Genomic DNA, 22,955 nt, shown 5'->3' with positions numbered 1-22,955 from the left:
ATTATGTATCCCCGTACAACGTAATAACAAATTTAGGGCAGACTTTTTTTTATTTTTTTGTTTCTCGGGTTTTATAAGGCAATTTTTTTGAGAAGGGCGGAAAAAAATAAAATTAATTCTTTTTTTCCACTAGATTAGTGTGATTCTCAAAGAAATTAGATCATTGATCGGAGAGAAGAAATGAAATAAAATAAAATGTTATTCCATGTATAACCTTGTTTCTCATCTGCGCGAGACTGCGGTATTTTGATCATGATACTCCCACGAAAATGCAACTTGGGTTTGTTATGCGGCGGGCGGAAAAAAATGAAGATAAAAATAATGTTTTTTGCACTTAAAAGTCGGCGGGCGCGAGAAATTACGCTGAAATAAAATTTTATTTTTATTTCATTTTCATTTGGCGGATTCGCGAAACAAGGGATAATAAAAGTCTGGCCTTATCAATCTGATTGGTTCATGGTAGTATATTTAACTTTTTTACATCAAGGCCACATGATTTCAAATAATCTTCAAAATGGTGAAGGAACAGAAACGAATAGTTAAGAACGGTGTAAAATACTAATCAAAAGGCATGTTTACGAGTCGTCGATTAATAAGCTTCTTTGTTATTGAATAGATATGAATTTCAGTCGTGCTATGCATTAAAGCAAGAACGATCGCTCGACATTTCATACAATGTGACTACACAGGAGCCATAACCTAGCATCTATTTTTAATGGCTGGTGAATTACTTTTTAGGACATCATATTTTTTGCTACAGAGTTCAATAATTTGAAACAAATCATTTCTCAATACAGTGTTCAATACGTTCTCTTGGGTGCACCTTTCCCACCGTACGTCGATTCTGAGTAATAACGATCTTTCTGTCGCAAGGTGCCGTGTAGCCAGTCAAATAGCTTGCTGTTGAATCCAAAGTTGCAATGGAAATACCTGAAAATGAAATACAACTAGATTCAGTTATGGGAATGTGTAGCGATATTTCCTATAATCAAAATCTTAATATAACGCCGAACTATAAAAGGTATTGTTAATTAAATTTGAACATTATCTACTATCTGACTACACCATGTTGGGTCAGTATGTATGTAGTTTTATTTCAAAGTACGCATTGCCAGGACAGAACGAAAAATAAGTTAGCTATAAATCACATTCTTGTTTATCAATTTATTGGTAGTATATGTACACATAATTTCAAATCATTGTGAGACACATTATTGTGTACATTTACAGTCACTGACTTACATTAACTTAAACTTACTAGGGAACGGACGAAAATACGCATAAATGCAAATAATATGCCGAATATACACCACACTGTTCATATATGTTTTACTCACTTATGATGATCATCGTGAAACATGGATGACGGTTGCCATGGCCACAGAGCCTCCATATAAACACCAGAGTGATCTATCATACCATAATAATAGTTATACAGCAACATACCAATGTAAATACCTACACGATCAGAACGACGAGATAAAAATAATCTATAGTGTAAATAATATATGCAATACAGACAAGACACTATCCACATGCTTTGATATGACTTCCGTTGAAAAATCAAGACTACTATACCTGGGTGTAGAGGAACTATGAAAAGTGGCAACGCCAGTTCAGCCTGGTAAAGGATAAATTCAGCCGGATGCATTGCTGTTGCGGAGAATGCCGTCGGTGTAGTATAACGGTGATGCATTTTATGAATGTGTTTGTATAAAAACGGATTGTGGGATGCCCTTCAAACAAAACACAATAATCGTGTCATTAATTTGTATAAAAACAGGGAACTCCTCATCTGCGCATGCGTCAGACGTCCATAGCGTGTTGTTGATTACAAACAAGCGTCCGCCCATGAGCTTTTGTGTTTTCGCAGAAGTTGTTATCGTCGCTTTGGACTCAATTCCCGCGCGTGTCACAACCACTTCGCTTTAATTTGACGCTTTATTTGAGTGAAATACAAAAATGTGACCATAACAGTCGCGCCCTCCAGCGACAAAGTGCTTCTGTGACGTCAAAATGACGTAAAGGCGTAAAAGCATTGTCATTTAAATCAACAACTGTATATACTTGTGTACAAGTTCGTAATTTAGATAATACTACATCGCTCAAAATCATTACTTGTTTTGGTAGATGACTACAAGTCAAAGTATTTTGACATCAATGTGTTTTTAACCCATATTCTAGAGGGCGCGTTCCCTAAGGTTTGTGTTCTATTTTTAGCACAATATACTAATAACTTACTTGTGAGTATAAAAGGCTGCTGCCTCCGAATACAGAAATAAAAGCGGCATAGATAATAACGTATATATCCATCCATAATCTGATATGTTGTAATAGAATGCGCAATATCCACCATTAATAACATAACATGCCAGTATACCTGTAATGAAATACTGACACGGTGATATGTAATCCTATATCAGAAGCATGCCATCAACATTAATTGTGAACAGAAGGTATTGCAGTTTTTAAGGAAAAGCATTGCGTGTCATAAATCGATGAGATATTTTCAACTGTGGCGCTCTATAAAAGGTGGCGGTATACTCGAATGACATACAGCGAAGAAGGGGGAGGGGTCAATATACTAACCTGACGCACTTCCACCAATGGTCATGTTTAGCGTACCCAATAGGATTTCATGTCGTTCATTTTCAGGACTAAGAAATTTACCAGGCTGACACTTCCAACTAGTTGATTGGTGGCGTCGACTTATGTAATAGTACCACTGAAAATAGCAGCTCATTGAGAAGTACGTGGTGTATGTTACAAGCAATGAACATATTACGTAGAAATATACGTCTTGGAGGTAATATTCCGACAAGAAATTAAACTCAGTTCTGTCTTCGTACGAGATTTGTTCTGTCTCCCCTTCTTTCCAACTCGAAATAAACGTTTTAAACGTGAATACTAGTACCAGAACATAATCGCCTATAGGTAAAACAGGATAACAGTATGTTAATGTCCCTGTACCATATTATATACGTAGATACATTACTAGTGAGCTAAAATATCACCCTAAAATCACACCGCCTGTAACCATCACGGTGAAAACAAAGACCGATAACTCTCAGAAAACTGTACTTTGTGATAGTTGTTGAGATTATTTTGAAAAGTATAACAAGATTACCCCTTCATATACAACATATATAAATTTGGTTGCCCGGGATTACTTCAAAGTTTACTTTGTGCTGTTCCTTTTACTTTAGCTGTTTTCGCCGGCTCTTCGACCGGCGTTCCACTGCAGCTAGCGCAAAGCCCATAGAAATCAGTGGTAGAGTGGTGCGCGTCTTAGCAACATAGAACTTGTTGTGACGTAGGTACGCCCCCAAGGATAGGATATTTCCATGAATTTCAGAAGGGATTGGCACGAGAGGGCGCCGTCCGATCTAGATGATACGTTCCCGAAGTCAGTAGTCCGTAGCCCATCATTGAAGCAACAACGTCCCTTTTACGAACAGATGAAATAATTTCAGCGATTTCGTCAAAGAATAATTCTCTGCGAAATATCAAAACATCACATAGAAATATACAGGCTTTATAATTATATCTATTTCAAAACAATTAACCGACAACTAGTTTGACGCTACTAGTTTCTTGCTAGTGTTCTACGCGTGATTTTATTGCTTTCAAAATTGTTCCATTTCATACTGCGCATGCACACCGTGACAAAGAGTGATTTTTCGAAATGCATACTAATTAGGTAACTTGTCAATGGTAACAGTTATTGAAAACATCTTGAGCATTTTGAGCAATAGTACTAGAATGAAATATCAACATGTCTCTGCATTCTCCATAAACAGTCGCCATCTTTGTTCGAATGAGATCCGTATATCTCGCGCATGCGTGGCACGACAACTACCGCCCTTTAAAGAAAAAAAAACATGGTTACTTTCAACAGTTTGCTGGCGTCTGATCAAAAACGTGTCTCAAAAAAGACTTTTACATCAGTATTTTTTATTATTTTGTTCAACTCGTAATGGTAGAATCAGTCAATTTATTAAAACATTAGTAACATAGGTTAGTTATTTGTTTGTTCATTTAATGATGATCTAAACAGCCTATAGTCTGGGCCATTTACAGCAGGTTATATGTACAGTTAGACAAAATCTACATATTCATGGAAGGCCGAAATCGTGTTTAATATACTGGTCACAGCTGTGGTGTTTACAGTCATAAACGCACACCACTTGGATGAATACTGACTATTCCAATGTGACAAGGAAAACTGTCAGATTAAAAGATTCGGCAAGCATTCGCCTTTGCCTGTTTACGGTGCTAAGATGGGGTTAATTGTACACCAACCACCAATTTTAACGCGCTTTGCCATTTACGCATAAAAAATTCGATACTCGATAGACTCGAAAAACTATTCAAGGTAAAACTGTTTTCAGTTCGTTGCCAGAAAACGATGGCCTTATCATTAAACAACACTCTGATTTTTTTATCATGAATGAGCCATTTTGCTTCCCATAATTTGTGAAACAACACAATAAAATATAAATACAGTCGTGGCGGCTTACAATCTAAATATAAATACAGTCGGGACGGTTAACAATCTAAATATAAATACAGTACGTCGTAGCGGTTTATAATATACATAAGAGAACTGGTGATGATTGTGAACCATAACTGCCTCAGCACAAAGACTGTTATGTAATACAAGGGAATGTAAAGGGAAATGTATTGTAGTGTTACATCTGTGTAATTTACAATATATCTGCATTACCATTCACTGTGACGGACAATATGGGAGTTGACTTAAATGACTGGTAGAAGCAAGGCTAAGCAAATTTTGCAAAATAGCAGTTTGTTACCAGGCACGCAATCGAGTGATTGTGAGATATCGAAATATGGATGATAAACGGCAAGTGATATTTCTCTTAATATAGTTGGAATTTAAGCAAAGAAGTGGCCTATGAAACATACTCGCGCATATTCGTACATATCACCTTGTCTTATTGTGTGGGGGAAGCTGTCATGTACACAATCATAATAACTGGAAATGGTTTCAGAACGGAAAACTGTTTTATTACTGTAAATAATTATGAACAATAAAATCTGAAATTTAGAAAAACTATGAACAATAAATAATGCAAATCTGCGATTTGCTGTACAGTTTCTAGAAAATTATTACAAGCTGTCACACGCAACGTAATATTACCGTAATTGGTATAGTACAGGTGTGATGGTTCAAATACCAAAATGGCAACAGTAACAGAAAGACTTCCCTGGCGGCGATGATAACACACGAACACGGAGCCAACAGATGAGGTTTCAACTGGTACTGGTATCATTATACTCTGCAAACATCAAGTACAATAACGCGGTAAAACTCCACTACTCCAATAACTAGATACTTAAACTCCAAAACAATTCAACGAGATCTCCGATCTGATCTCAGTGCTGAACAACTCCCCTATATATACCCCCACTGTCTATAAATAGACCATTACATCAGCATACATAATGAGTCTGGAACTTACTACAAATTTCTAGAATGCTCCATTACCTTCCATTGCCTTCTACAGTGTTATATTACCTATTCAACCAGTTCCTAAAAATCTAGAATATTCTACCCAGACACAGTACGTTTATAGAACATTCTCAGTGACACGGAAGTGGTAAACATGTCGTATGCGACACAAGCCAATTTGCAAACTCGCTCGCGATTTGGCTAACTGCTGAAGCTGAATTGTTCGAGTTACGGACATCGAGTTACAGAAATGACCACGTCCATATTGTTGAAACCACGCCCAAATTATAGGTCGATGTTAAGTCACGATCAACAAACAATTAACAGAACTTCGAGTTACGGCCAGCATACGTTTTGTTTTTTGTTGCACGCCCACATTCAGCAAGCAAGGTCAAAAATGAAAGACCGTATCTGGATGAACAATAACTACAATCTACGTTGCTTACTGTTAATTAAAGTTCGAGTTACAAAATTTGAAAGTTAAACCAGTGAATGTGGCTATAACTGTGAAAAAGCGGCCTCACCGAAATACATGAAAATATATATCATGACAGTTCTGTTAACTGTTTATTGAACATCGAGTTACAATGTGGGCATGGTTTCACAAAAGTGGGCGTGGTTTCAAAAATATGGGCGTGGTCATTTCTGTAGCTCAATATTTTCGTAACTCGCTGTTCATAACTCGATGTTCGTAACTCGAACATTTCAGCATCTCTAACTGCTTGGGTTAACTGAGTTTCGAAAGCCAACTGTTTAGACAAAACCAAAGCCGTTAGCTAATTCGCTAGCGAGTTGCAAATTTGCTGTCCCAATACTTCTGAGATTTGCTGTAACATAACCATAACATTTATAAAAGGCACAGTGCTGAGGTTCACTTCGAGTGTACCTGAAATATAGTTTTACAATTGCACACGTGTCGTCAAAACGAACAGTTTGGTGACAGTTGGGAATGATACCAAGATTTAACAATTTCATGAGAACATCGCGATGTTCTTTTAACACTCAAACGGGTGTGCATAGGTCAAATTGTGTATAGTTTCATTACGCATACAATCACCCGTATATATTTTGACAATAAGCCCCTCTTTCACATTGTGCAAATACAAACAAGACATTAAACCTTCCTGATAGTAACATGTAAGTGTTGTAGTATAAAACCGAATGAAAAGTCCGGAGTCTAGCGAGTCATCCCTCAAAAAATGTCTTCAACTAGCCTAGGCCAATCACTAATGTGCGTGCACGTGGTCATTGCCCAGGCCAATGACATTAAACTTTGCTCTTCCATAAAGCAGCAGTTTTACTACATCCATAGTTGTTGACGCTTTGCTGCCGCAATGATGGATGCATTGTGACATATTTTGACCCCCGGAATCTGACCTTGCATTCTGGCTACATTTACCTCATTTCATACCAGTTCAATTTCCTTTCATTATTTCATCCAGATTCCATGACATTTAATACTAGTATTTAAAACCAACCTTTATTTCACAGTCACTTTAGTTTTCACTTTTCTAAAAGTGTTTTATTGATCAAAAGACTTTTCACCCCCATCATGCAATCTCCCATAATACTTCCACACACACAGTGGCGATCGCCAACATAACTACAAATAACGTCGCTCTCAGGAGCTGAGGAATAAAACACGTGAAAGATGAAGGGAATAAACGCACGACACAGAACAATAAGTCACGTGACCAGGTGTGACGTAGTATGTAAACTAATCAGACGCTTAAATGATTGAACGTGTTCGTATAACACGGCCTAACCATTACCTGTATTATTCTATATTTCATAATGTTGATTTCTTCAGACCAATTCGAACGTCAAACTATTAGTTGTCTGAGATCAAATACACGTCACAATGCCGTTCTTAAAGAACGATAAGGCAGCAAAGCACCAATTGATTCCCGCCCTGAAATTGTCTCCGAAAAGGATGAAAATACCCCGTTATGTGATTACAGCGGTGAGTGTTATTTACCCAAACCAAACTACAACATTAGTTCTACAAAAGCTGTCAGCACCGTGACTGACATTTCGCATTTCTCGACTATAAGAAAACGTCGATCGACAAATCTTGTCGGTTTAACGACATGCCTGTAGCACAATCATGGTTGGCCGTTTCAGTTCTAGCTTCAATTTATCGCGGTAGTTTGCTGTCGCGTGATGAATTTTATTTGACCGACGGCGGTTTATAGCGCATTTTCCAATAACTCATTAAAAATAAAACGCACTACGTTTGCTTGACACGAAGCATCTTTTTTACGACAGGGTCAACAAACTGTCTTTCTGTCCGTCACTTATTAACGTAATAAAGGTGAACAAACTTTGAAAATCGAACACACAACGCGTTGTGCGTGCATATAACAACGCAAACGTCAATCGGCATACGTCAAGTTACCAACCGTTTTCACATATAATAGTTAATATTCGTCTGGAACTTGAAGAAGTGGTAATTCATCATTCATGACCTCCTTTCGAAACTAGAACGGATTTGCCAAAAATGCTGATATATTCATGATTATAATTTAGTATAATCTATGCCTGTCCTTATTGTGTACTTACCTCTTAAAACGGAACCGAGTGCGAAAATCAGAAAAATTCCCAATATTACACCAATAAGATGCCCAGCGCTTATCCCACTGAAGAAACCTTGAATTTGAGAAAACTCGTCATTTTTGGGTACTTGTGTATTTTTTTCTGCTCCCATGATTTCTTGATTATATTAGCGACGGTGATCTGCATGTAATGTATGAATGATAACATTCAGTTGGTGGCACTGCGCTTGAGGAGATCTCGCGAGAACCTTGACGAGGCGAGAACACCGACTTTTTCGTAGTGGACAAAATACAAATGTTAACAGAAGTGGACATACAGTTTTAGCGACCCGAAGAGCTCACTGTCAATGGGCTCTGAATTAACCCTGAAACAGAAATTGTGGCACACAACCATGACAATCTGCCAGGTCACGCTCGCAGGTCTTAAAACTCAGAACCAATATATACCTACTAGTATATAGTGGACCGTTCCGGCAACTATCTGCTTAACAAAGCGTCAACGATTATCAAGTTTAACCTTTACTACTGTAGATTGCTTAATTTTTGCATGGAATTTATTTTTGATATTTTCAGTGAAAACAAACTTTAGCGAATATATGTATAGAGAGAGAGAGAGAGAGAGAGAGAGAGAGAGAGAGACACAGAGAGAGAGAGAGAGAGAGAGAGAGAGAGAGAGAGAGAGAGAGAGAGAGAGAGAGAGAGAGAGAGAGAGAGAGCGAGAGAGAGAGAGAGAGAGAGAGAGAGAGAGAGAGAGACACTGTTTAATTTCAAACAAATGTAAGTAGACGCAGTTGGCGTAGTGTGGCAGTGATTCTGTGTTCTTTGTACGCTGAAATGAGTGAGAGATATTAGTCATTGACGCTGCGTCCTCGCTACACCCATGTGCATGCGGGAATAATTCAACTTCTGTAAGCGGAATAGCTAAACAGACTGTGACGTCACAACGATATTAGTGCCTTGACAGTGTGACGCTTTACGTCACGTGATGTGTTGTGTTCATGACATTTTTAATATACAATTCTTCTTTTCATTTTTCCAATAACACCAATCACACGCACACAGTCCAAGACATATTTTTATTTAATTTGAGATCCCTAAAAATCAACAAACATGAACCTCGAGCATCAAAACTATGAATAATATTTATGCTGAACTTTGACCTTTTCGACACGTCGTCGTCTGCAGTTGTGTTGTATAGAATAGATCTGCTTGAAAAGTTACACATTTTAGCATGGACTGCTTAACCAAAGACTCGCTTTTAAAGGTCAGTTACAATTATAAAGTCAGCGTACGTGGGTTGCAGTGGAAAATAATCGAAAGAAATGTTTCCGAACTCGTGGATGTATAGGCGTGCTTCCAACTGTCGGCCGTGCAAACCGGGCTATTGTCTATATTATGGGGACATATGGGTGCGGGTACATCATATTCACAACTACCCCATGACAATTAAAACGAATGACTCAAGTATTTTCCAGTTAGAACAACAAATCCTACTAACTAGGGCTAATAAATGTTCACGTTCAATGCACTTAGCCACATAGTGACTGCACAAGCTGCTAAACAAGACGAAGGATTGTAAACACAAGAGTTAGACAGATTGCTAGCATCACACGTTTGCTTAAAGGGCGGCAGTCGTCGTGCCGCGTCCTGTTCGATATGGGACACATAGCGACGTATACAACGCGTGTAAAATACAATTGTTTATTTACATAAAATTCGAACAGGCGCTGCGCGACGACCACCGCGCTTTAAGTGACCCTGTCGCTGTAACTGTGTATGTGGTAGGCTCACAATTTGGTAACATAGAAACCTTTTTTTAGAGAGAAGAAGAGCTCTGCTAAAAGCCGGGTACGCATGTCGAGGCAAATCAGTATAAATAACAGTGGCGGCTGAACGAGTTGGGGTGGGTCCGCCCCCTCGAATAAAATCAAACTGAAACTCTTTGTGTCAGCATTTGCCCCCTCAAAATGTAGGAAATATCGTTTCAGAGGGTCTAGATTTTCAAATTGTTGAAGGGAGCGTGCCCCAGACCCCCTAGCGCCTTCAGCGCAAGGTTGGTGAGCCACCTCAGAACAGGTAAAATAAAAATATATATAACTATATGTCGTTATTGGTCATAATTCAAGGTTTTTGTGGGGATAAATTACTTGTTACCACTATGAGCGAGATTTATCATGTTTTACAGCCATTTTGCAATTGAATTAACTGTGCATAGAGAAAGGCCAAATAGTACAAAACATATAATACATTCAGAGCAGTATTAAGGTAGCAGGATAGTTTTTTTGCATGAAAAATGTAAACACCTATAATCCGAATAAATTTTACAAGAAACCATACAATCTATATATGTTTGGAAAGCTCTTGACTTGTATTTTCCTATTATTAATATTTTGTGAACATTGTGTTTGTTTTAGCGTCACGTGATTCTGAAAATCAGCGGGGCTGATAATTTAACTAACGTGAATTAAATTTTAATTGTCATCTCTACAGTCATTCATGCGATCAAAAACTTTACACTGTTTTGAAGCAAAGGTCATGAAGTTTAAATCCGTATTTCTATTTTTTGCATTAAGTTTTTTTTTTTTCTTTCCGAAAATCACAAATTTCAAGCACGTTTTTTGGTGTTAAAGTTAGAGTATACCGGTGATTTGCACGAGGTTTGTGAAAAAACGCAATAGAATTTTGCAAATATGTAAATACGGATATGAAGCCAACATATCCAAGAGTAAGAAAAGCTAAACGGGGACATCGTAGCGCTATTCACTGAAACGCCATTTAAAATTAGGTCAACGGTAATTGGCAAAAACCGAACACCGAGAAATCGGCACTTTTATGATTTCAAACTTCAATCAACGTTAACTCCCGTTTTAGCAGCAAAATTTACATGGGCTAATTGTAAATGAAATGCTTTGAAAGTTGTTTTCGAGAAAAATTATGAACCGACATTTATATCTGTGAAAAACTTTGTTTTTTTGGCCGTTTTCTTTCACGCTATGGAGTTTTGTGACGGTCTGTGCTGATAACGAACGGTGACGTCATTCATTAAAGCTTGGATTATGCAAAGTGGGCGGTTCTGTTTGCGAGTAACAAACAATACAGACACTACACTTGGCAAGTGAAGTGTTTGCAAATACAGTGTATTTATTTTTGGGCCGTTGTGTTTGTAAACTTATTAGTTCAAGCATGCCACGAGTTTCGGAGTCTCCTGGAGGCAGCTCGTACATACTGGCGATATGGTGGACCCGTTACTGGTTGAGGTAACCCCCGAGGTAACCCCTAATAGCTTGACAGTTTCACCAGAGCGCGCCGTCCCTTTCCAATCGATCGCATTCCAATGGCAGCTTTTCTATTTATTTCGAAAACTGTTCCCTTTTTTCGGGATGACGGGAAGCTAGGCTGGCTCAGTTTTGATCGAATACAATCAATCTCCTTGCGTGCAAAGAAATTCAAACTGACTGCCTAGACCGTGACGCCTGCGCTCCACTATTGAGATATTGCCTACTTTGCAAAATTTACAAATCTCTTTTTCTAGGGCGCCATTCAACAGTGACATGTCAACGAGTCGCATCTCGCCGTTTTCAAACGATCGGCCGTGACATTCACTCTCACTTTCTTCTTCTACGTCGGAAGGTAACAATATTTTCCTGCGAGATACAGACATCTCTCGAACGTTTTGAACAGGAGTATCACCCACTATATCGAAGTCTGATTCATCGGACTCTCAGTGTCACGGTAACAATTTCTTCGCCCACTTCATGGCTGACACTGGTTTCGACGGGGAAATCCGTTCTGTACGAACCCAGCATCGTCTCTTTCAACATCATTTTTGACAAGAGTGATCATTCTTTTGACGTTTTTCTTCTTTCTTCCTCGCTTTCTTTTTCTTGAAAATTTTCGCGTGCTTACTATCTCGTCCATAATTAGTGAATGACAACTAAACTAAAGAATTACTGATAACCCTCTCCTTCTTTGCATATTTTGCACATTAATGAAGGAATGAAGGTGACCCAGTTTACATTAACAAAAATGAGAGAAATATTGTGTTCATTATACAGCTTGTTAATATACTGTACAATCCGAAATGCAATTGGTGCATTGGCAAAGATCAATGCAAGTTACAAAAAACTATGTACTAACACTATTGTTAGAGACCGAGCTATGATGTATTCACTTAGTACGTTGTGGCCTTTTTCCAGAAGTCTGAGCAAGGAATTGTTTAAATACACGTGGGGTTTCGTACTTCCAGAAACAGCCAGTTAATTTTTAGCAGATATACAGCAATACTGATGGACTGAACAAAAGCATAGCTTTAAGAAACAGCAAGAAATATGACGTTGACAAATTTTATCTATGAAACCATCAATATTTTGACAATTACAGAGACGAATTGGCAACATTTTAACCACATTTCGGGTTAGTTCCATTAACTGTTTTCGTGCAATTAAACAGTGAATCGTGTTGGTTGTTTTCAAGGTTGAGAAAATTAGAGACAACGACTTTAAAATGAAAAAAACAAATTATATTGGATCGCATTTCAAGCAAGTATCGTAGAAATAAATTATCAAGTCACAAAACGCTTAGGCATTTCAGAAGGTGACCAGTCGGGGACTTCTCAATCTCAAATACCGTGCAAGGACCAATCTGATTTACCAATCATATGGTGTAATATATGAGAAAATATTACATGAATTAATTTTCTCTGATAGTGTCTGATACATAAGATGAATATCTTTTCTAAATTAAAATTAAATATTTCTAAACTGAGCATTATCCTAATCCTATACTTTATCTTACTGTTTGTATAATTATTGTTATCGGGATGTGTGAACCGTATTGTAGTGTGTTTATGAAGAAATTGGAAGGTAGCCAATCTGTAATAATTCTGTATGAATAAATAAAATTACTAAAGCCAGAATACCAGATTTTTAGACTTCGAAAGATTATTACAAAATCCCCTAATGAACATTAGTTTTCATGAATATATAATACGGATAATATTGTAAAATGAATTGTGTAATTCTGCGGTATTTAACTTGTTTGCCAATACATGCATATAATAGGTTTTTAATGAAAAGTTAATCAAGTTTATTAATAATTCAGATTCATCAGCTCAGAACAATAAGATGACAATGATAGTAATAGTAAGCTACATCACTTATACACACAGGAAGTTATTCTGTGTTCAATGATGCACAATGTATCAGTCTGTCTTCGCGTTTAAATAAAATAAATTACTCCGCTTTGAAAATCAGATATCAATTTTATTTTCATGTAAATGTAACAAATGGCAGGAAATTAGACGAAGACTATTAGGTGTATTGCCTGTCTAATGCGGAAATTGTAGTTTTCGATAACATTCAATAACACACTCATAGCTGACGCAGCTTCCTTCGTGTTATCGTAAGGTGTCAATCGGACAAAAAAATAAACACATTGACTGAGGTACGAGTTCGTTGGCGCATTTATGTCTACTACATGTAAGTGCAAAATAGTCATTCAAAAAACGCCACAATCAGGACAATAATTTGGATTGTTTTCAGAATACGCCAATCAATCTTCATATATTCAACGAGCAAAGCCGAGTTGTGGAAAGAAACGAAGAATAAACATTCCATTATATGTATAACAAATGATGACGTCGTTCTGTATTTTAAGCAGATTTGATTTCATGTAGAATCCCATGATTTACACGTTGTTGTATTTTTGTAACTATAGTAATAGGTTTGATGTGTTTAATTTATATCACTTTGTACGAACAGAGTGGAAACATTATGCTCCACACACGTCACCCACCATGAAAGGATTACAATCGTAATCAAACAAACATGTTGTCTTCATAAGACACGTAACACGGATAACTTTTGAGATGAAAACCATCATTTCATTTTTCCACGGGTTATTTCTACTCCACATTGACTTCAGCAAATTCGGTGATATTTAGTTTAGAAATTGTTGACCAAAAAAGTGTAAGGCATAGTCATATTTTCTCATTTGTTGGCGTCAGAGATGCTTCCCGACGTGTATCATAACACCTCACATGAACCACGCTTCTAGTGAAAAAAGTGTCGGAATTAGTTGATCTACGACATGATTTTTATTAATAAATACATCAAAACAAGTAAAGTGTAAATTGAACCAAGAATCTTCCTCTTAAATACAAAATTAGTCTTGCAGGGATAGTTAATTTCAATTTCACAAATAAACTGGACAATACATTAGATATTTGACAAAGGATAGACGTAATAAAGAAGTAGAAACGAATTTAATTAAGCGATTGTTATTCGGCTTGGGAATGTGTACATCATTCATGTGAACAAACTATTAAACCGTATATACATTACGATAATTCACTGATTCAAATAAGGTAAAACGTACACGTTTGTTGCTGAAATACTATTCACTGTTTGCTGCGTAATATACAGACACATTGGCCAATCAACAGCTTATTGTACATTTTGCATTAGTTTCCTGGGGTGATAGCAAAAGTGACTCTGTGATATTTTCCGCAAACCAAATTAAGTCAGCGCTTATTTCGAAGTTGTGCAGCAAAATTGTCGGGATAAACGAGACAAAAAATGTTATATCTTTATTTTGCTGTTCCGCAAAATTACATTTGATTGTCACGATCACCAATGCCGTCGACGACGAATTCTTGACAGTGACACAACTCCAGCAAGAACAACCGACACTAAAGCCCCTTTCACAATTGGCGCCTCACTCGTGCGATATTTTTTTTTCGAAAATATTTTTTCCGTCCTGTTGTAGAAGTGTTGTCTTTGAATGGCAAGCAATATATAAAATCGTACGAGAGGTGAACGACCACTGCACCAGGATACAACAGTCGTGAGACGTAGTCGTGTGATTATTTTCATGTTTCCGGGTGCAACAGTCGTACAACGGCTGCAACGGTTGAACGATGATGCGACCAAGTCGCACGACATATGCGTTTTGCAGCGCCATATGTCGCGCGACCTAGCGACCTGTTGTACGACTACTACAACCAATCGTACAAGGCTACGACCCATTGTGCGACACAGCGCACCACCTGTCGCGCGAGGTGTTGGCCTATAAATACGATGGCTCAGATCACTTCGGATCATTTAGTGAAACAAATGCTAACATATGGTTGTCCTAGGTGATACCCAGTCCAATTATTGCGGTGACGGCCGCTGTAACATCGGACACAATTAAAACGCATGGATGCATACCATATGTCCAGTGTAATATTAGGATTATTATTAATAATAATAATATAGAATCGTAATTTTTGTTGTAACCATGCATGTTTTGAAACACAAATATTATATTTATTTAGTATACAGTGCCTTCTCAGATTTAGCAAATGCAAGAGCCTCCCAGAAGCTATTGGTCGAGCAGCAGCCATGTTTACAGTATGGATGGTCCAGACATTTGGGATGAAAGCTCAGGAGTTCTCGAGCTTATATTGGTGGTGAAAAAAATCGTACAACGTTGCAAAGGGGGCAAGACAGGTCTTCCAATAGTCTTAGGGTGGTACAAGGGACTCGTACGACAGGACGCATCATCGTACGACATGAAAATACTCGTGCAACACTCGTTCGGGGTCTTACGAGTGCGTGCAAAGTCACACAACACTCGTACTGCCTATCGTGCAATTATTTTTCATCGCGTCAGTCGCTCAAAATATCGGAGCAGCACGGTTTTCTTTCCCGACCGAGATGCGACCATTTTGTCGCATCTGGATCGTACAATAAGTGGTACAACGGCTACAACGAGTCGTACAACGGGAAAAATTTCGAGTCGCAAGCCGTTGTAGTCTGTTTGGCACCAATTGTGAAAGGGGCTTTATTATTATTGACATGTGTGTCTCGTATGTGTCATGCTTATCTCATAATTTGTAATAAATATTATTAAATAAATATGTTATTATCCAATTGAATCTGTGTTATATATTATATTGTTCATATAATTAATGTGGAAAACTGAAATCATTTAATGCGATATGTGCAATATATTTCCATGTAGCTTTATAAAAAAAATACTCATATGACGTCCACGTGTTCAAGCCATTGGCAATATGTGATATGTTTCTTATTTTCTTGTATTGTATTACTGATATTATATATTGCAGTTGGAGTGTTACGCTCTCTAAGTTGTATCCTCGTGAACAATCATATGGTTATGACTAATGCTGATAAAACAGTGATATTTGGCAGTGTGCCCACTTACGACTAAACTATGTGTGATATGCAATTTAAAACCCATATACACGTAGTACACTGATTGCGTAAACTATACATAGGAAGCTTTCATGTTCCCGGAGACTATCCACGGTATGGGTATGTATATGATTTTAAAATGGCTAGAATATGTAATCAGATTGCTAGCAACAAAGAACAAATTGAGTAGCATTTAGTTGTTTGTGTATAAATGGCCTCCAATTAAATATGAAGCAACATGGCTTATTATAAGAATATTTCATCTATGTATCTATATTTTGTTGATTCAGAAGCCTATTTAATTTGGAAGAAACCATTTTACAAAGAAGCACTTTGACCATGTAATATCTGATTGAATGGTGTGTCTCGTAATGATGTGATTGTAATATACTATAGGGTACTGTATCTAACATTACATAATTACCCCCAAATAAACACAAAAACAACATTCTTAGTACATTATATACTACTAAGTTATTCCTAAAGCATAGTGAATTAGATTGAATTCGGTGTGTATGAACTAACGAACTATAACCTGCGTTTTTCACCATTTTCTGTTGTTCTAATTTATGTAACACTGAGCAAATATAAACTTCGTGGTACAAAATGAATACACACAGGTTGAAATTTCTTGTAACATTGGCAGATAAAATATTCCATCTGCCTATGTGCAATTTGCATATATGTGGCATGAACATCCGGGCAATTTTTTCCTAGATATGTTTTTCCGAACATTTTTGCTCATGTAAAATGCACTTCATGCTTCATTTATCTAGGTTCCCTGTAGTTCCTTACCTGCTGAATGAAAAGTACAATAGGACACATTATTGCACCGAATATCCATTTTCGAAGCATCCCATGAACAAATGTGAAAGGCATACAAAACATTGCCATTGCCATATCCCCTACTGCTAAATTGATGATAAATTTATTCAGCTCCGAGATGTTTCTGCAACCACGTGTTAGTACTAGAATAACGATAGCATTGCCAGTAATTGAAATAATAACTGTCAACGTGTAGACAATTATTAAAGCTATGCGTCCAGTCAGTGATGCGATATGTTCTTCGTCGTGGCAAAAACTGTCATCGAACGTATACGAGAATCCATAGAACAAACTTCCATTTGTTAAATCGTAGCTATCTGTGATAGACAAATTCTCTGTAATTGGGCAAAGTGACGGGTTGCAGATACAGGTATAGTAAACATCCTCGCTTAACAGCATTATGTCACTGTCGTAGTTTGCCCTTAACTGCGTCAGCGATGTGTTTAATGGATTCATCGCACATAGAATCACATCAGAAATACGGTAACCAATTGACTATACCGTCAGTTGACTCTACCGCAGACTAACACTCTTTTCGCATGGTCCAAATATATATTATGATGATTTGTGTCGTTTTCATTTGCAACTGTGAAGAGAATCGACTAGTAGTCAATAACATACATATTTGCTTTTTGTGATAATAAGATACAAGATTTGTAGAAATGTTTACAAAAACAATATGGTTAGTCTTACAATGATATGTTTATATTTTTTAATATACGGAGACCTATTACCTAAGTATTACTTGGAGACAAATTATAGAGACAGGCATACTCTTCTTGACGTAACATAGCTATTGCACTTTACCATTGTCTTTTTTTACTTGGCAAAATATGTTATAATGATGTCTGTGCTCTACAGAACGTTTCACGTAGTTGCATTGACTGAAGGACGTTATTCCAAATGTGATGGTATGCCCATCTTTTCTCGGTTTTACCCGTCAAAACTAATATTGACCTTTTTAACAGCGATAGCTCTATTTGCATCCTTTACATGGCAAAGAAATCTTTACTTGAATTTAACTCTTTAGTGTTTTGTAATAGTTTGTGTGATGCTGCCTTTGCAATGTATGATGTAAATCTTCACAATAGTGTATTTATATGTTTTTTATGGCAAAAGATAATTACTTCTAGCTCTGAAAACCTTATAAACATAGTGATAACTTCATCTTTCAGCTCAGTAATGGGTCAAAATAAAAATAAATTCAAAATTCACAACGTTTTTACCTTTAAAACGGTACTTCCTGGGTAGCTGCAATGCCTGTCCATATCTACTGGCCTCTCTTTCAGTTCTGCTCAAACGGGAAGTGCTTGCGCGCTGCTGAGAAACGCGGAAACCCGGGCGAAGAGCCGGTGAAAATTCGAGAAAACAACAGAAACTCAACTTTGAAGTAATCCTGAACAATCAAATTTATATGCGTTACACACGCTGGGGTAATCTTGTTACACTGTTCAGGGGAGTCTCAACAACCATCCCAAAGAACCGTTTTATGAGAGTTGTCGACCTTTGTTTTCACTGTGATGGTTGCCATGCTGTGAAAATGCCCGGATGTCCGCCCTCGAGAATGAGTTATACATTTTGTATTCACAATCACATAGGACTACATCGTTTGCTAGTGTATGTGAAAAACATAGATGTACGTGTCAAATTAGTCATGGTTTCCTAAATTACGTAATGAAAACAAATCGCGCCATCCTATTAAATGTACAATATTTTCACTAAAAATGACGAAAACATACTTTGGTTATGACATTCATTAGCAAATTTCACATCATCCGGATTAAGACTACACACAGCATGACATTCGCATAGAGGAGTTCACTGTAGTCTCTTCGTGGTATTCACATAATGAACGTGTTATTACGTGAAACACGACTCAGTAATCACAGTATAATCTGGTTAAATTATCTACAATCCCTTCACGTATACGTGACATCTCTCAGTCTAAACAGAAAAACCCTCAAGGTATGGTTTTGTTAAACTGCTGATACTGAACGATGATGTATTTGATAAAAATTCACCGTACTAAGCAACTTGTGATCAGTTAGTTGCTTTATTTGATGGCATTGTTACAGTTATATCCTGATCGAACCTTAGACTCCAATATGTGATCGCTTAATTTGTAGTTTTGAATGTTTATTTTATATTACGTAACGTATATATATTTAAATTGTGTCTATGCGATTTGTCACAAAATAGCAATCAACAGCATTTAGCTGAGTTTATTTAAAGCGAAGTAGATATATTAGCCATTTACAGCAGTGTTATTATAACTCCCCCAGTATGCACTGCCAATATTGATTTACATCAATCCATTCATCTCTGAGATCGGATTTATCAGTGAGATGTGTAACACAATGCCAGCCAGTCGGTCAAATGTCCACGAATGCAAACACATATGGTTTTGTATGTGTGTCAACTTTAGGCAGAATCGGTCCAGGCATGTTCGAGAAATGAGAATTCGAATGTCTCACATCGTTTCGTATTACATGGAAACTCCGCTAAGGATTGTATATGTATCAATGTCTCTATGATCTTGTCAGATGGTGAGGAAACTCAACTATTCTGAATATACACTCATGTTCTAACGTCAAAAAGAATAAAATTGTATATAGGTTATAGGTACCGGCGTAAAAATTATATTTAGATGTCGGTCATCGTTGTTTGTGGTGGCTTAGCAGAAATCAAGTGACATGATTGCAATACATCTTCAACATATTTTTTTTTTAGTTTCATTAGATTCTTTGCTCACAATGGTGAACATGGAAGTATAAAACTGTGTACCTAAATTGATAAAAGATCTAATCAATTGTGCCTGACTGGCAACCACTTTGTAGGTGTGTAGTGTGACGTAACTTGCAGTTAGGTTTTTGTTCTTGATAAATTTACTATACAAGTACATATATCTCAAGGGTTAAAATTGAACTATCATGTGACTTCATTTACATTCATCTATTTTATAAGTAAGCTATTATAGCTATACACGCATGCAAGAGTTGCTGAAATGCGCATACAATGGGTCTGATGTGGTAGTCATTGCTGGTCCAAAATGGGCGAGTTCGTGGCAATCGAGACAGATCCCATAGCAACAACCACGAAAACAATAAAATAATTAACTTCAGCATTTTGTGACAATATATAGAAACTAATTTAACGACACATAATTTAATATTCCTCAATATTCTATTTGTCGGAAATTTGTTTGTGGGAAGGTAAATATTTCATTCATCAGAGTAATTTAATCTGCACACTGATCTCGAACATTTACCTACTGCTTTCTACAATAGATTGCTCGCCTCTAAGTAGCATGGTGTCATGTGACATGATATCATTGGCGTGCAATGGTGGCGCCTGGCTAACCATATCTGGTTTTCTGGAAAATTAACTAATTGGCTGTCACCAAAACCTGGTCAACGAAACATTCTGCTCATTGGCAAACCATAATTTAGGAAAATAGGCAGATACCTTAATTAGCTGCTTCCCGTAATAGTTACCATGGTAACCCGTGTTGTATAAATTTACCTTCATATAGTCGCATTCATTGTGTTAATGCAGACACGTATAGTACATAGCTGGGAAGCAATTGATACATTATATATTGCTAAATAACAAACATGAAATGCAAAAAATAAAATATTTATTTGTCGAGTTAATAATTAGTATGATGAAAGAAGTGCATTCTGGGAGACATTAAAATATAAACAATCAGCAAACAATCAGGTATTGTGATGCCCTTCGCCCCATGGTAAATGGTAAATATACGTACAGATGACAATAGTCAAATTAATTGCAGAAGTGTAATAATCAAATAGTTACCATAGAATTACAATTAAGCAACAGTGTTTCATTTGTAATATCAGGCTGGTGTGCCATGTTATTGTGATCCCATAGCTACGTGCACAATGTCTGTAAAATACGTTGTTTCTTGTTTCTAGAAATATTCGAATACTGTGTTATAGTACCACAGGCATATATACATATATATAAATATCATATAACCCCGCACATCGTAATAACAAACTTAGGCCAGACTTTTTTTTATTTTTTGTTTCTCGAGTTTTTATAAGGCAATTTTTTTTGAGGAGGGCGGAAAAAAATAAAATTAATTCTTTTTTCCATTAGATTAGTGTGATTCTCAAAGAAATTAGATCATTCATCGGAGAGAAGAAATGAAATAAAATAAAATGTTATTCCATGTATAACCTTGTTTCTCATCTGCGCGAGACTTCGGTATTTTGATCATGATACTCCCACGAAAATGCAACTTGGGTTTGTTATGCGGCGGGCGGAAAAAAAATGAAGATAAAAATAATGTTGTTTTGCACTTACAAGTCGGCGGGCGCGAGAAATTACGCTGAAATATTTTTTTTTTTTATTTCATTTTCATTTGGCGGATTCGCGAAACAAGGGATAATAAAAGTCTGGCCTTATCAAGCTGATTGGTTCATGGTAGTATATTTAACTTTTTTACATCAAGGCCACATGATTTCAAATAATCTTCAAAATGGTGAAGGAACAGAAACGAATAGTTAAGAACGGTGTAAAATACTAATCAAAATGCATGTTTACGAGTCGTCGATTAAAAAGCTTCTTTGTTATTAAATAGATATGATTTCAGTCTTGCTATGCATTAAAGCAAGAACGAGTCACGATCGCTCGACATTTCATACAATGTGACTACACAGGAGCCATAACCTAGCATCTATTTTTAATGGCTGGTGAATTACTTTTTAGGACATCATATTTTTGGCTACAGAGTTCAATAATTTGAAACAAATCATTTCTCAATACAGTGTTTAATACGTTCTCTTGGGTGCACCTTTCCCACCGTACGTCGATTCTGAGTAATAACGATCTTTCTGTCGCAAGGTGCCGTGTAGCCAGTCAAATAGCTTGCTGTTGAATCCAAAGTTGCAATGGAAATACCTGAAAATGAAATAGTTATGGGAATGTGTAGCGATATTTCCTATAATCAAAATCTTAATATAACGCCGAACTATAAGTGGTATTGTTAATTAAATTTGAACATTATCTACTATCTGACTACACCATGTTGGGTCAGTATGTATGTAGTTTTATTTCAAAGTACGCATTGCCAGGACAGAACGAAAAATAGGTTAGCTATAAATCACATTCTTATTTATCAATTTATTGGTAGTATATGTGCACATAATTTCAAATCATTGTGAGATACATTATTGTGTACATTTACAGTCACTGACTTACATTAACTTAAACTTACTAGGGAACGGACGAAAATACGCATAAATGCAAATAATATGCCGAATATACACCACACTGTTCATATATGTTTTACTCACTTATGATGATCATCGTGAAACATGGATGACGGTTGCCATGGCCACAGAGCCTCCATATAAACACCAGAGTGATCTATCATACCATAATAATAGTTATACAGCAACATACCAATGTAAATACCTACACGATCAGAACGACGAGATAAAAAAAATCTATAGTGTAAATAATATATGCAATACAGACAAGACACTATCCACATGCTTTGATATGACTTCCGTTGAAAAATCAAGACTACTATACCTGGGTGTAGAGGAACTATGAAAAGTGGCAACGCCAGTTCAGCCTGGTAAAGGATAAATTCAGCCGGATGCATTGCTGTTGCGGAGAATGCCGTCGGTGTAGTATAACGGTGATGCATTTTATGAATGTGTTTGTATAAAAACGGATTGTGGGATGCCCTTCAAACAAAACACAATAATCGTGTCATTAATTTGTATAAAAACAGGGAACTCCTCATCTGCGCATGCGTCAGACGTCCATAGCGTGTTGTTGATTACAAACAAGCGTCCACCCATGAGCTTTTGTGTTTTCGCAGAAGTTGTTATCGTCGCTTTGGACTCAATTCCCGCGCGTGTCACATCC

General features: G+C 36.9%; 2 protein-coding genes across 2 annotated transcripts; both read right to left on the bottom strand.

Annotated features, from left to right (window-relative positions):
• Positions 1-444: 444 nt before the first annotated feature.
• Positions 445-8,180, bottom strand: LOC146730900 (uncharacterized). Its single transcript, XM_085493753.1, has 6 exons — positions 8,036-8,180; positions 2,590-2,928; positions 2,242-2,380; positions 1,579-1,736; positions 1,338-1,458; positions 445-930 (listed from the first exon to the last, which is right to left on the bottom strand). Exons 1-6 carry the CDS (start codon positions 8,178-8,180, stop codon positions 801-803), a joined length of 1,032 nt encoding a protein of 343 aa, XP_085349879.1. The 3' UTR covers positions 445-800.
• Positions 8,181-21,487: 13,307 nt separating this feature from the next.
• On the bottom strand, positions 21,488-22,731 carry LOC146730899 (lathosterol oxidase-like). The gene is made up of 3 exons (XM_085493752.1): positions 22,614-22,731; positions 22,373-22,493; positions 21,488-21,977 (listed from the first exon to the last, which is right to left on the bottom strand). The coding sequence occupies exons 1-3, from the start codon at positions 22,729-22,731 to the stop codon at positions 21,848-21,850; spliced, it is 369 nt and encodes a 122-aa protein (XP_085349878.1). The 3' UTR covers positions 21,488-21,847.
• Positions 22,732-22,955: the final 224 nt, after the last annotated feature.

Source organism: Saccoglossus kowalevskii, chromosome 19 (assembly GCF_978046115.1).
Source record: "Saccoglossus kowalevskii chromosome 19, keSacKowa6.1, whole genome shotgun sequence".
NCBI lineage: Eukaryota > Metazoa > Hemichordata > Enteropneusta > Harrimaniidae > Saccoglossus > Saccoglossus kowalevskii.
This window is presented reverse-complemented; position numbering and strand designations above follow the sequence as displayed.